At 58.6% G+C, this 15,103-nt stretch overlaps 1 protein-coding gene across 18 annotated transcripts in view; it reads right to left on the bottom strand.

Moving 5' to 3' along the window:
• Window positions 1-791: 791 nt before the first annotated feature.
• Window positions 792-15,103, bottom strand: part of DYSF (dysferlin) — a 168,494-nt gene continuing 154,182 nt past the window's right edge. For all 18 annotated transcript variants that reach the window (XM_029083182.2, XM_029083189.2, XM_029083178.2 and 15 more), the window contains 11 exons: window positions 14,205-14,375; window positions 13,514-13,656; window positions 12,169-12,308; window positions 11,645-11,733; window positions 10,960-11,055; window positions 8,769-8,910; window positions 6,011-6,110; window positions 5,288-5,466; window positions 4,078-4,187; window positions 3,505-3,652; window positions 792-1,167 (listed from right to left, as the gene is read on the bottom strand). In XM_029083182.2, the coding sequence (XP_028939015.1) occupies window positions 1,129-1,167; window positions 3,505-3,652; window positions 4,078-4,187; window positions 5,288-5,466; window positions 6,011-6,110; window positions 8,769-8,910; window positions 10,960-11,055; window positions 11,645-11,733; window positions 12,169-12,308; window positions 13,514-13,656; window positions 14,205-14,375 (1,357 nt within the window). In that variant the 3' untranslated portion in view covers window positions 792-1,128. The remainder of the gene's footprint in view (window positions 1,168-3,504; window positions 3,653-4,077; window positions 4,188-5,287; window positions 5,467-6,010; window positions 6,111-8,768; window positions 8,911-10,959; window positions 11,056-11,644; window positions 11,734-12,168; window positions 12,309-13,513; window positions 13,657-14,204; window positions 14,376-15,103) is intronic.

Here is a 15,103-nt window from a genome sequence, read left to right on the forward strand (position 1 = left end):
CAAGCTGTCCGGGCCAGATGCCCAGCTTCGCTCTTGCCGGGTCTCCAGCCGGACCGGAGGGACCGGAAAGACCCCAGAATCGGGGGTCTGTCTGCCCCGTCCCGTCTCCCTACTGGTCGGCCCCAACCCCCTCCCCCCATCCGCCCCCGCCCCGGGGACGTGTGACCCCGTTTAAAGGGCCGAACCTGGAACTGGGAACCAGGAGGTCTGGGTCCTCTACTGCCTCGGCTCGCTGGTCGCCGAGACCTGGGGTGAGCCCCTTAACCTCTCTGGGCCTCGGTTTCCCCACCCGTCCAGTGGGGAAGACTGTCACTCTGCCCCGCCTTTCCTGCTAGGGCCAGTGAGGAAATAAGAAGTGTGGGGAAATCGAAGCGTGGAGGAAGCAAGGGGGACGCCGTCCCAACCCAGTGGATTTTGCGTCGGCGAGTTGTCAGTAGCGTGTGAAAACACTATCCCTTCCTGCATAACACTCCCAACCCAAATGAGACACGGGGACCAAACAAATCAGCCATCTCTGGTCCTGCCTGAGGTGCTTTCTGCTCCTTGCTCCCACTCCCTGCTCCCCGCTTGAGTTCATTACAAACAAGCTCCATGAGTAAACAGAGGTGAAATCTAAGGGGCGCTGACTGGGGGAGGGGGAGTCAGAGATGCCTCGGTCTCCATTCTGCCCCAAGGTAGGACCACGGACTGGACGACCTCTAAGGGTCCCACCCTTGACCTCGGCCTCCCCGGGCCGCCAGCCAGAGGGGAGAAACGAGGACATTCACACGTACGCTCCACACACACGCGCTCGCACAAAAGTCTCCAGTTTAACTCAGATGTATAGTGATATTCAAGCTTTCCAAAAGAGAGAGAGTTGGAGGCGGGTACGGGGGTAGGGACAGGGGGCAGAAGCTAGGGCAGAGATGGGATGGGGACGGGACGGGGCAGGAGCAGGGGCAGAGCGGGCCGGGGGACGGCCCGGGGCCTGAGTGGTGCAGCTCGGGTGAGCTGACTGGCCGTTGGAGGAGGCAGCATCGAGGGCTTGGGGCGTTTCGGAGCACTGCCGGGCGGTATCTCGGGCAGAGGCGGCTCTGGGCCGCGGGCGCCCGGGCGCCCGCTCCAACGGCTCCCGCGGCGGATGTCCGATCAGCTGAACGGCTTCACCAGCTTCATGGCTGCGTAGTTCTGAAAGGGAGAGGGGAGAGAACAGGAGAATGGACGGGGTTTGGCTGGAGCCCTCTGCGGGCACGCGGGGAGGGGCTGCTCAGAGGCAGGGGGCTGGACTAGATGACCTCTAAAAGGCTCTTGTACCTCTAAAAGGCCTTGGAAAGCCAGGGAGGGGAAGGGGCAGCCGCGGAGAGGGAACGGGGAAAACGGACACCGTCCGGAGACTTCCCCGCACCAGCCGGAAGCTCCGGGGACTGGTCTGAGACACCGGGGGCAGTGAGGCCGGGTGTCCGGCCCGGACACTCGTTGGGGGATGCCAATCCTCCCCACACCAAACTGGGAACCTGAGACACTGGTTATCCCCATAGAGAAGGTGTCTTCATCTGCAGGGCCAACGAGTCTGGTCGGGGCACCTCAGAGACCCAGCCCCCAGAAAACTGGAACGGAGCCAGGGTGTCCCAGGGTCCAGGGATCAAATCTCCACATCAAACAGAAACTTCTCCTCATCGGCTTTACAGCGCTCCATCACCTTGTCCCCTCCTACCCCACCCCGCTACTCTCTTACTACAACTTCGCTCCTCTAAAGCCGACCCACTCACTGAACCTCGATCTCGTCTACCTCGCTGCCCGCTTCCGGCCCGGAATGCCCTCCTCCGTCACATCCGACAGACGGTCGCTCTCCCCACCTTCAAAACCTAAATGAAGGCACAACTCCTCCAAGAGGCCTTCCCCGATTAAGCCCTCATCTCCTCTCCTCCTACTCCCTTCCGCGTCACCCTGATTTGCTCCCTCTGTCACCCCTCCCACAGCCCCGAAGCACTTAAGTACCTATCGGTAATTTATTTATTAATATTAATGTCTGTCTCCCCTCTAGACTATAAGATTGCTGTGGATAGGGAATATGTCTACCGACTCTGCTACAATGTACTCTCCCAAGCGATCGGTACGGTGCTCGGCACACAGCAAGCACTCAAAAAATACAGTTGATCCATTGATTAACTGACCTGGGGGTCCAGGAATCCAGAGGCCAGCCCATCTCCCATCCCACCATGCTCTGCCTCACAAAGCCCAAGGGATTTGGGGGGTGGGGCATGGTCGGAGGGGGTGACTGAAACGTCAGGTCCGCAGCCCCACTCCGACTCACGCCAGGGGACCCCTCTGCGCCCGTCTCTCCCCTCTTCCCCACCTTGCTTCAGTTGCCACAGTTGGGGGGGGGGGGTCACATCTGAGCCCGCTACTGTCATCAGCCGGAGCTCAGGGGTGGGGCAAAACCCCGTCCCTTCCTCCTGGCCGGCTGGGTCAGACACCTGACCTCACCAGCCCCTCCGTCAGCCCTGAGGATGGGGCCAGGGCGAGGACGGCCTGAGGCCAGTCATCCCCAGGTCCCCAGAAACTCTTATGGCATCTGGAGCCCACGGAGTAGCAGGCCCAGGGACGCGGAGGCCTCAGAGGAGGAGGAGAAGTCAGGGCTGAAGGCGGGGTGGTGGAAGGACCAACAGGGTTGGGGGGGGGGGCGGGGGCATGGAAGAGAAGCATGGAAGGCCTGGGCCGGACTACTGCATCAGCCTCCTTTCTGATCTGCCATCCTTCTGTCTCTCCCCGCTCCGGTCTATACCTCACTCTGCTGCCCAGATTATCTTTCTGCAGAAACGTCCTCAGAAGCTCCAGCGGTTGCCTCTCAACCTCCGCATGGAGCAAAAACTCCTCACTCTTGGCTTCAGAGCTCTCCCTCACCTTGCCGCCTCCTAACTCACCTCCCTCCTCTCCTTCTACATCCCAGCCCGCACACTCAGCTCCTCTGCCACTAACCTCCTCACTGTGCCTCGTTCCCACCTGTCCCGCCGTCGACCCCCGGCCCACGTCCCGCCTCTGACCCGGAACGCCCTCCCTCCTCACGTCCGCCGGACTAGCTCTCTTCCCCCCTTCAAAGCCCTCCTGAGAGCTCCCCTCCTCCGGGAGGCCTTCCCAGACTGAGACCTCCCTTTCCCTCTGCTCCTCCTCCTCTCCCCTTCTCCCCTACTCCCTCCCTCTTTTCTACCCCCTTCCCCTCCCCACAGCACTTGTACATATTTATTGCTCTATTTTATTAACGACGTGCATTTACCTGTGGTTCTATTTATCTATTTTGATGGTACTGATGCCTGTCTACTTGTTCTGTTTCGTCGTCTGCCTCCCCCTTCTAGACTGTGAGCCCGTTGTTGGGAAGGGACTGTCTCTGTTCCTGAATTGGACTTTCCATGTGCTTAGTACAGTGCCCTGCACACAGTAAGCGCTCAATAAATACAAGTGAATGAATGAACGTATGCAACCCCGCACACACGTGCGCATGTGTGCGCTCGCAGCAGGGAGGCTGACCGGGAAGGCGTAGACGAAGATCCCCAGGAAGAGCAGCAGAATGAGCAGGACCAGCGCCAGGATGAAGGCACAGCGGAATCGTCGCCACAGGATGAAGCGCAGAGTCTTGTACGGAGATGTGAACCACAGGAACGACGTGTCCGGCCGCCTGGGACGCCACGCACGGTCAGATCCGGGACCCGCTCCGCCACCCAGCCCCCGCACCCCATCACCGCCCCCATCCCTGCTCATCCCCCACCCCCATTCCCACACCCCTGGCTCCTAGAGGACCAACCCCAAGGGAATATCCAGGAAAAGCGGCGGGCAGTCCACTGTTGAGCCCAATGCCTAGTTTCCATTCACCTCGCCGTCTGATTTTCATCAACCGCCGCCTGGCTTCCAAGAGACTCTCTGCCTGATTTTCATTATCCTCTACGATTGACTGTCACTCACCACTGCCTGATAACCAAGGGACTTGCCGCCTGGCTTCCTCGAGGCTCGCCGCCTGATTTCCACTAAGCCCACAGCCTGATTTCCCTCCACCATTTGCGCCCTGGGTCTGGGTTCATTCACGTGGCCTGGCAGGGCTCGTACTTGGGTTCCTGGAGTTTGGGGTTCAGGTTGGGCTCGTCCCGGCCCAGCCCGGCGGGTCGCTCCTCGTGTTCTGGCTCAGACAGGATCTCCAAGGTCATCTCCAGCTTGCCCTGCGAAGGGAGGGGAAGGAGGGAGGCTGAGCCCCGGGTTGGGGGGCCCGGGGAAGAAGCAGATCTTGGGGCTCCTGTTACCCTCGCGGGCAGTCACTGTCCTGCTCAACATACATACGGACCTCGGTTGATTCCCTCTGGGACCCTTTGCCCAGGTCCCAGACTCGAGTTCATAAAAGCGATAATAATTACGGCATTTACTCTGGGCCATGCTAACCATAACGGCGGATATACGGTAATCGGGTCGGACCCAGTCCCCACCCACGTGGGGCTCGCGGTCTAAGCGGGAGGGGGGACAGGTATCAGATCCCCATTTTACGGATGAGGAAACTGAGGCCCAGAGAAGTGAGGTGACTTGCCCAAGGTAAGTGGGGGAGCCAGGATTAGAAACCAGGCCGGCTGACTTCCAGCCCCACTGCTCCCTGACCCATCTCGCATAGTGATCACGGGTCCCCCACTTCCCGGCCTCCATCCCCATGGTCCAGGTTGTGAGGTGAGAGGGGAGGGTGACGGATGAACCTGCCAGCAGTGCTGGAATCTCGGTTACCACCCGTCACGTCTTGTTCTAGGCACTGCCACGGCATCACTCTGTACTGGCTCTGGAGGGTTCCTGGTGGAGAGCAGATGTCTCCGCTGCTCCCCTCGCCTCCTCTCCGCCCCCCACCCCCACCCCCAGATGGGGGCTCTTGGACTGGCAGGGGAGATGTGGAGTCAATCAGGAGGGATGGAGGGAAGGACAGAGGGAGGGATGGAGGGAGGGTCAGAAGAAGGGATGGAGGGAGACCAGAGGGAGGGCAGAGGGAGGATGGAGGGAGGAATGAGGAAGGATGGAAGGGGGATGGAGGGAGGACGGAGGAAGGACGGAGGAAGTTGGAGAGAGGATGGAGGGAGGATGGAGGGAGTATGGAGGCAGAATGGAGGAAGGCGTGGATGTACGGTTGGACAGAAAGGGGAGCCCAACAGGTTGGAGGAGTTATTCTGGGAAGGCTTCCTGGACGGGGTGCCCTTCAACCACCCAGGGGATATCCGGACGGCAGGAAGGGCCCCCTTCTTGGCCAGGGAGTCTCAGCAGGACAGGGTGGGGCCGGGGGCGGATGTACCGCAAGAGTTTTCTTCACGTCCTGCTCGGCAGCACAGGGCCACCAGCCCTTGACCGACTTCTGCTCGAACAGAGACACGAAGCGCTCCGGGTGGAAGGTGTCGTCCAGCTGGTCCAGAGAGCACTTCTCGGCCGTCTTGGCCGGCTGGGGCATCCGGTTCAAGTCCAGCTGGATGGCACCTGAGGGGCACGGGGGGGTACAGAGGGGACGGAGTTTGGAGTCCCAATCAGACGGCGGTATCACCCTCCCAACCGCAGACCCGCCCCTACCCCTAGCCCTGCTGCACTCCTCTGGCCTGATTTTACTCCTTCTCCTCTTCCTCCCTCTGCTCCTCCTTCTTCCTCTCCACCTCTTCCTTCCTCTATTCCTTCTCCTCCTCCCTCTCTCCTCCTCTTCTTCCCTCTGCTCTTCTTTCCTCCTCTCCACCTCTTCCTCCCTCGGCTCCTCCTTCCTCTTCTCCACCCCTTCCGCCCTCTGTTCCTTCTCCTCCCTCTTCTCCCTCTCTGCCTCTTCGCTCTGCTCCTCCTCCTCCCCCTTCTCCTCTTCCTTTCCCTCCTGCTTCTCCTCTCCGTCCTCCTCCTCTTTCTCCTTTTCCTCTCCTCTTTCTCCTCCCTCTCATTATCCTCCTCCTGCTTCCCCCCATGCCCGGGACCCCTCCAGCCAGACAATGACCTGCCTCTGTCCCGGGGGTTCGGGCCGCTCAGGGTGAAGGGATGGACTCACCTAGATAATCATCGAAGGAGAACTTGTCGTTGTCCCAGATCTGGAACACCACCTGCGCTGGGACCTTGCTCTCTGTCTTATCCAAACTCCAGAAACGTTCCTGAGAGCGAGACAGAGATACAGACGGAGAGACGGGGAGAGCCAAAGAGCAACAATCAATCGATTATATCTATCGAGTGCTTTCTGTTTGCAGAGCACCGTACTAAGTTCTTGAGAGAGCACCACACCATACAACAGCCATATTCCCTGCCCACAGAGAGTTTCCAGTCCACGGGGGAGACAGATGTTAATATGAATGAATAAATTATAGGAAGAAAGCGAGACAGAGACAGCAAGAGAGGAAACTGGAGGAGGAGACCAGGGGAGGGGGAAAGAGGGAAGGGAAGGGGAGGAGAGGGAAAGGAACGGAAGGGAAAGGAAGGAGAGGGCAGAGGAGTCGGGTTCCCTTCCCTGCTCCCGGAGCCCGCCTCACTGGGTCCCCACCAGGAGATACGTGACGGGGGGATTTCAGGACCGATTCCGGACCGGTAGGCGACAATGGGAACGTGTCCGGCTGCGTCTGGCTCTGTGAGGGGCAGGAGTGGGTGCGGGTAAGAGGGGCTCTCCAAAGGGCAGAATTAACGGGGCCATTCTGCAGTGGCGTGCTGGCTGTCCTCCGGGACACCCACCCTCACGGTCAAGGATGGACCCTTCAACACCCCTGAATGTCCCCTCTCCATCTCTGATCATCCCTCCGGTGACCCAACCTGGACCCTTCAACACCTCTGACCCTCCCCTCTCCATCCCTGACTGTCCCTCCAGTGATCCAGCCCGGGCCACTCAGCCATGAATCCGTCATCCGTGGCGCCTTGCCCCTCTGGCTGTGGATATTTCCGTGTTGGTTTCCCCGTTTAGGGTGGAAGCTCATTTTGGACAAGGAATATCCCACTTGATTATTCTGCATCTCCCAAATAATCAGCCAATACTGACTCGGTGCAGAGCACTGTACTGAGTGCTCGGTAGAGTCCCATAATTACACACAATCCCTGCCCCCGAGGAGTTTCTAATACAGTGCGTCATATCAAGGATGGTATTATTACACTTAATAATATTACTGCTTCTACTCCTATGACAACTGATATTACTCCTAATGGTATCTCTGCTACCGGTACTAATAATAATAATGATGATGATGTTGGTATCTGTTAAGCGCTCACTATGTGCCGAGCACCGTCCTGAGCGCTGGGGGAGATACAGGGAGATCAGGTTGTGCCACGTGAGGCTCACGGTGTTCATCCCGTTTTCCAGATGAGGGAACTGAGGCCCAGAGAAGTGAAGTGACTTGCCCAGAGTCTCACGGCTGACAAGCGGCTGAGCTGGGATTTGAACCCACGCCCTCTGACTCCCAAGCCCGGGCTCTTGTTACTACGGCTCTTACTACTCCTACCGCTACTGAGAAGCAGCGCGGCGCAGTGGCAAGAGCCCGGGTGTGGGAGTCCTAGGTCATGGGTTCTAATCCCGGCCCCGCCTCCTGTCAGCTGTGGGATTTTGGGCAAGTCACTTGACTTCCCTGGGCCTCAGTTCCCTCATCTGGAAACCAGGGATTAAGACTGTGAGTGGACAAACTGATCACCTTGCATCTCCCCCAGCGCTTAGAACAGTGCTTGGCACACAGTAAGTGCTTAAACAAATGCTATCCTATACTGCTATTGCCACTATTATTACTGCTGTTATTACTACTAATGCCACTCCTGCTATAGCTAAGAGGACACGGGTTCTAATCCTGGCCCTGCCACACGTCTGCTGTGTGACCTTGGACAAGTCACTTCTCTCTGCCTCGATTACCTCTTCTGGAAAATGGGGATTAAGACTGCGGGCCCCAGGTGGGACAGGGACAGCAGTCATTCATTCAATAGCATTTATTGAGCTCTTACTATGTGCAGAGCACTGTACTAAGCGCTTGGGATGTACAACTTAGAGAAGCAGCGTGGCTCAGTGGAAAGAGACTGGGCTTGGGAGTCAGAGGTCATGGGTTCGAATCCCGGCTCTGCCACTTGTCAGCTGTGTGACTGTGGGCAAGTCACTTAGCTTCTCGGTGCCTCAGTGACCTCATCTGTAAAATGGGGATGAAGACTGTGAGCCCCACGTGGGACAACCCGATTCCCCTGTGTCTACCCCAGCGCTTAGAACAGTGCTCATAGTAAGCACTTAACGAATACCAACATTATTATTATTATTATTATTAACTCGGCAACGGATAGAGACGATCCCCGCCCCGTGACGGGCTCACAGTCTAAACGGGGGAGACAGACAGCAAAGCAAAACAGAGCAAAACGAAACACGACAACATCATCAAGATAGAGAGAATCAAGGAGACGTACACCTCATTAACAAAATTAATAGGGTAATAAATAACATATACAAATGAGCACAGTGCTGAGGGGAGGGGAAGGGGGAAGAGCAGAGGGTGGGGGAGGAGGAGCAGAGGGAAAGGGGGGGCTCAGTCTGGGAAGGCCTCCTGGAGGAGGTGAGCTCTCAATGTCTTCCCGGAAGTCTTTCTCGAGGTGACGGGAGAGGACTCGACCTGAAGGGAGCGCCCGGCGGATCGCTCGGGAGAGTCGACAGCAAACGCTTCCCGCTTAGTCCGGGGCTCCGCACACAGTGAGCGCTCAATAAATATGACTGAATGCGCGAGGGCGACGTACGTTTCGATTAGCTTGGGGGGGGGCGTGCGAAAAAGAGAGCCACGACTGGATGAACGAATGGCGGGAAGACTCACCTTCTTAGAGATAGCGCAGACCCGCTCGGCGGGCAGGTAGTCGAAAGGGAAGACAAACCTCCAGTTGAAGTTCCCTTCCCCTCCCAGAGACCTGTAGTGCACGTCTGTCTTCTGCTTGTGCTCCTCAAAGCCCGGCATCCAGCTGCAGGAGAGAAAGATCGAAAGCGCCCGGGCAAACCCGGAGTGTGCGCGGGTGGTGGGAGGGAGGGGGGGCAACGAGAAGATGAGTCGAGTTTGACAGGTTACAGTGGGCCCAAGAGCTGAGAACCGAGGGGGCCGAGGGAAGGGGCGCGGCCTAGCGAGACCAGTGTGGACCTGAGAGTCAGAGGACCGGGGTGCTAATCCCTCCTCCGCCACCTGTCAGCTGTGTGACCTGGGGCAAGTCACTTACCGTCTCTGGGCCTCAGTTTCCTCATCTGTAAAAGGGGGACTCCCTCCCCCCAAGACTATGAGCCCCATATGGGACAAGGACTGTGTCTGACCTCCGTTCATCCATTCGTTCGTTCAATCGTATTTATTGAGCACTTAACTGTGTGCAAAGCACTGCGCTAAGCATTTGGAAGCGTACAGTATAAGGATAATAATAATGTCGGTATTTGTTAAGCGCTTACTGTGTGCAGAGCACCGTTCGAAGCGCTGGGGGAGATACAGGGTCATCGGGTTGTCCCACGTGAGGCTCACGGTCTTCATCCCCATTTTACAGATGAGGGAACTGAGGCGCAGAGAAGTGAAGCGACTTGCCCACAGTCCCACAGCTGACAAGCGGCAGAGCAGGGATTCGAACCCACGACCTCTGACTCCAAAGCCCGGGCTCTTTCCACTGAGCCACGCTGCTGAGCCCCATATGGGACAGGGACTGTGTCTGACCTCCGTTCCTCCATTCGTTCATTCAATCGTATTTATTGAGCGCTTACTGTGTGCAAAGCACTGTACTAAGCATTTGAAAGAGTACAGTAGAACAACAACAACCAGACACAATCCTGCCCACAGCGAGCTCACGGTTTAGAGGGGGAGACGGACGTGTACGTAAATAAATAATCAGATAGATAAATAATGTGCTCGTCTCTACCCCCATTGCTTGACACGGTGCTCGGCACATAGTACGCACTTAACAAATACCATTATCATTATGTCATTACTATTATTGATATTATTAATATCAGTTCTCCGTCCCCCTTAGACTGCGGGAGAGTGAATAAAAATCCGTCTTTTCTATCTACCCCAGCACTTCATAATAATAATAATAATGTCGGTATTTGTTAAGCGCTTACTATGTGCAGAGCACCGTTCTAAGCGCTGGGGGAGATACAGGGTCATCGGGTCGTCCCACGTGAGGGTCACAGTTAATCCCCATTTTACAGATGAGGGAACTGAGGCACAGAGAAGTGAAGTGACTTGCCCACAGTCGCACAGCTGACAAGCGGCAGAGCCGGGATTTGAACTCACGACCTCTGCCTCCCAAGCCCAGGCTCTTTCCACCGAGCCACGCTGCTTCGCAACCAGACACAACCTGCCCACAGCGAGCTCACAGTTCAGAGGGGGAGACGGACGTTAACGTAAATAAATTAACAGATGAATAAACGATGTGCTCGTTGCTTGACAGGGTGCTCGGCACACAGTACGCGCTTCACAGATTCCACGCTCGTGATGTCATTACTAATACTGCTACTGTTAATAGCAGTTCTCCGTCCCCCTTAGACTGCGGGGGAGCGAATAAAAATCCGTCCTTTATTCCCGGAGCTTCACACGGTGCTTGGCACATAATAAGAGCTTAAAAGACGGTAAGACTCGAGAATGTAAGCTCACTGCGGGCAGGGAATGTTGTCTGTTTATTGTCGTACTATGCTCTCCCAAGAGTTTAATACGCTGCTCGATACAATTGAATGAATTGAATGAACAGTTTCTAGGGGATGGCGTGGGCCCCGGGCGTGTCTGCTCCGCTTGATCCAAGCCAGAGGGACCAGCTAGAGCTGCAGCAGGAGAGAAGTAGGTGGGGGAGGCACAAGGAACGACTTCCTTACAGCCTGGGGATTCGGCGCCGGGTGCGGGGGGGGACCGGGGAGCAGGTGCCCCTGAGTGATGCCCAGGCCCCAGAACCAGGTTAGGGGGACGTCGAACCACGGTCGCTAGTGGCGGGGCCCTGCAGGCCCGGGGACCGGGGCGGGGGGCTGGAGGCGAGGCTGGGCCGTACCCCCTGACGTAAATGTCGCTCATCTTCTCCCCGGTGATGCTCAGATCATCCAGGATCACGTCCTTGGCGTTCCAGACGACGCAGCGCAGGAAGAACCTGGAAGGGAGCCGGGGGAGCCCCTCAGTTGCCCGAAGAGGTGGGACTCCTCCACATCTCGCTGCATGACTTGCCCCGCTTTCTAACGTAGCTCTCCCCGTCCGGCCCTCGGGTCCGCCCCGGCCCCGGGTGGGCAGGAACCGAGGTAGGTCTGACACGGTGTAGCGGCCAGAGCGCGGGCCTGGGAGTCGGGGGGTCGTGGGTTCTGATCCCGGCTCCGCCACTTGTCTGCTGTGTGACCCGGGGCACTTCGTTCTCTGTGCCTCAGTTACCTCATCTGTAAAATGGGGGGTGAGACCGTGGGACAGGGACCGTGTCCAACCCGGTTGGCTCGTATCCAGCCCAGTGCTCAGAGGAGCGTCTGGCACGGAGTAAGCACTTCACAAATACCGTGATAATAATAATCATTCGTATTATGTCCGGTCCCTACGTATGGTCCCTGCCGCAACTTCTCGTGTGGAGCGACAGGGCTCGGGGAGAGGCGGGGAGATCCCGCCCGGGACGCGGCGCCCAGGACCCCACGGACCGGCAGACGGGTGGACGGTTGGGCGGACAGACAGTGGGCAGACGGGACGGGGGGAGGCGTCACCTCTTGGCTCTTCGCGGGGTGATGTTGAACGGGGGCCCGGGGGGTCCCAGAGACTTGGGGAAAACATCCACCCACATCTGCAGCTTCCCCTGGAGAGAGACAGAGGTGGAGAGAGAGCTCTGAGAGACGCTAGTCGCACCCGTGGTTGGGCCAGACCCCCCACATCCGTCCACGGGTCCAGATGGGCAGGACTCTAGAGACCTGTTGTAGAAAGGGAATGTCACCGTTTAACGCTGCACTGTACTTCCCCGGGGGCCCACAGTAAACAGTTGATAAATACAACTGAACGGAAGAAGACAAGCCCTAATCCCTCCCTCTCCTCACCCCCATCCCTTCAACATCTGGCAGCGGCTCCCGGGCCCGGACGCACAGCGCGCCGGGCAGAGACGGGTTCAGAGTGTGGGGAGAGGGAGGGCGGAGGAGAGGAGGGGGGAAGGTGGCGAGGGTGGGGGACGGGAGAGGAGCAGGGCGGGAGGAGGGAAGGAGGAGGGGAGACAGGCTCCGGCCGGCCCGGTGGCCCCTACCTGTTCGATGTCGGGCTGCAGCGGGCTGTACAGGGAGCGGGACTCCACGTGTTCGGGGACGAGCCCCTGCTTCCGCAGCACGGACAGGGCCAGCCGCTCGCCCACGGGACCCAGGTGAGGGTTGGGGACCCTGCCAGCCTCTGCCGGGGGAGCCCCCCCACACACACATAGACACGCATACATACACACAGACACACACGCAACACACGCACAAACACGCAGTGCAGAAGAGCGGTGTTACTGCGAGGCTCGAGGGACGACAACCTTGCCTGGCAGTTCCTTTCGAGCCCACCTCCCTAAACCAACACTTCATCCCCCGACATGGACTGGAGTTCCGTCCCCCTGCCCCCCAGGTCCCCCCCGGTCGGTGGGTTCAGGCAGCACCAGATCTGCCTGCGGCTCCACCCTCCTCCTGCCCCCCTCACCCCGGAACGCAGGATACAGAGTAGAATAAGAGTTAATTAGAAACATGGGCCCTGCCACTGTGGCCGAACTGTACTCTCCGAGCGTTTAGTACGGTGGTCCGCACGCAGTAAGCGCTCAGTAAATACGATCAAACGAATGAACGAATGCCCTCGAGGAGCTGGGGAGAGAGAGGAAGCAATAAAGTTCAGAAACAGGAGCAAAGAGGGATGTCAAGGGCCACATGCCTAGAGGATGGGAAGGACTTGGTGGGAGGTGGAGGAAAATAGGGCAGGGAGAGGGGAGTTTAAGCAGGGAATACCTTCTGGAGGAGCTGGACTTGAAGTGCCGGGGCTCATTTGCCCGGGGAGGGGGCAAATGTGGGATGGGGCAGTTTGGGGTTAATCCCCAACCCTTCTCCCCCAACTTCAACCACGGCTGGAAATTCGTTATGGGCACGGAATGTGTCTGCTAATTCTGTTGTATTGTACACTCCTAAAAGCTTAGTACAGCGCTCTGCACACAGTAAGCACTCGATTAAAAACCACTGCTCGATTGGCAACACTGGCAGCACGCGTGCCTGGCGAGCGCGGCGGGCCTGGGGGCCAGAGGACCTGGGTTCTCATCCCAGCTCCACCCCTTGTCTGTTTTGTGACTCTGGGCAAGTCATTTAAACTGATGTCTCAGTTTCCTCATCTGTAAAATGTGGATTCGATCCCTCTTCCTTATATGTCGAGTCCCACGTGGGACAGGGACTGTGTCTGAGCCGATTATTTCGTAAGGACCCCAGTGCTCAGCCCGGCACTTGACGCCCTTAGCGAAACCCAAGACTATCACAACTCTCGTCCAGGGACGCTTCGGTCCCCGCCTAAGCCCAGGACCCTGAGCCCGCGCTCTCCGGCCTCGCCCGGCCCGGGCCCGGGTCCGGGCAGCGGCGCCTCACCGAGCTCTGCCAGGGTGAACTCCCGGTCCCGGAAAACCACCCGGTCCGTCCCGAAGGTGGGCGGCCGGATCCTGCGATGCTGGCAGAACGTGTGGAGCAGCTGGGACGGACGCAGCTGGTCTCGCCACTGGTTGGGGCCGGACCTAGAGCCGGGCGAGACGGGGGAGCCGGCTCCCATCACCGGGGACCTGGAGCCCGCGGGTGACCCCCCCGGGCGCACACGCGGGCACGGGAGCACCTGGCCGGTCATGCCCCGTGGCCACGCGGGACTACCCTGCGTGAGGATGTCCTACTTCCTCACACGCGTGCTGCTCTGTGAGCACGCAGATCCGGTGGGGAGGTGCTGAGCGCTCACATGGCTACACTATCTACGGTATTATGCAGTTCGACATGTGCTTGTGTGTGTGCACGGGTGTCCCGGTGCTGAAAGCAGCCTGAGACTCCCGGACAGATTCCGGGGAGAAACCGAGAGCGGATCACAGCGTTCCAGGCCCGAACACGTGCTTAGTTAATACTATCCCCGATTAATTACTATCCCCAAGCGCGTGTGGGAGGAAGAGCGTACGTGCGTGTCTTCTCCCTCGACAACCCCGGGGCACCCACGTGCGCTGGGACCGGGGCGGGCCGACCTCGCCCCACTCCCCCGCACGGCCTCTCCCCTCTGCTTTGGCCGCACCCCCCGGACACCCACGTGCAGTAGGTCTGCGGCAGGCCGCAGCGGGCGCCGAACTTGGACAGGAAGCGGTTCTCCAGGTCGATGACCGTCTCCCCGATCTTCTCGTCCTTGGACAGCAGGTCGTAGTCGTACAGCGCGACCCGCAGGTCCTTGTCCAGCGGCAGGGTGCAGGTCAGCTCGTACATCCTGCGGGGGCACGGGGGCCGGGAAGGCTGCGGATCGCCCCGCCCCTCTCGGAGCCCCCCCCCCCAGCCGCCTCCTCCGGGTCGCCTTCCTTGCCTGACCCCTCCTGCGTGCGCTTGCTCGGCCCCGGGGACGCAGGACCGGTTCCCCTGAATGGGGCGGTTCGACTTCGGCAGGATTTTACCTCTCGGTCGCTCTCTGTATCCGTGCCAGATCTGGACTGCCCCTCCAGGGAAGTGGCCGCATCTCTTCCTCCCCACGTCCACCCCCAGCACCCACTACAATGTGTGTGTGTGTGTGTGTGTGTTTGTGTCCCGTCTCTCCTATCAGACTCGCAGCCCCCCCCCCAGGCAGCAGCAGTGTCTTCTCCTCCCTCTGTCCCACCCTCAGCATCCATTACAGTGGGTGCCTCTGGGTGTATAATAATAATCATCATTACGGTGTTTGTTCATCTCGTACTATGTTCCAGGCACCGAACTAAATTCTGGGGGTAGACATGACATAATCGAGCTGGATGCAGCCGTGGGCCTCACAGTCTTAATGCCCATTTCACAGATGAGCGCGGAGAAGTGAAAACGACACGCCCGAAGTCACAAGGCAGACGAGTGGCAGAGGCAGAATTAGAACCCAGGTACTCTGCCTCCCGGACCCGGGCTCTTTCCACCAGGCCTCGCTTCCGGGCCACACTCTGACCCTTCGTCCTCCGCGAATGCCAGCCTTTGTCTCTGGGG

This window comes from Ornithorhynchus anatinus, chromosome 18 (genome assembly GCF_004115215.2).
Source record: "Ornithorhynchus anatinus isolate Pmale09 chromosome 18, mOrnAna1.pri.v4, whole genome shotgun sequence".
In the NCBI taxonomy this organism is placed as follows: domain Eukaryota; kingdom Metazoa; phylum Chordata; class Mammalia; order Monotremata; family Ornithorhynchidae; genus Ornithorhynchus; species Ornithorhynchus anatinus.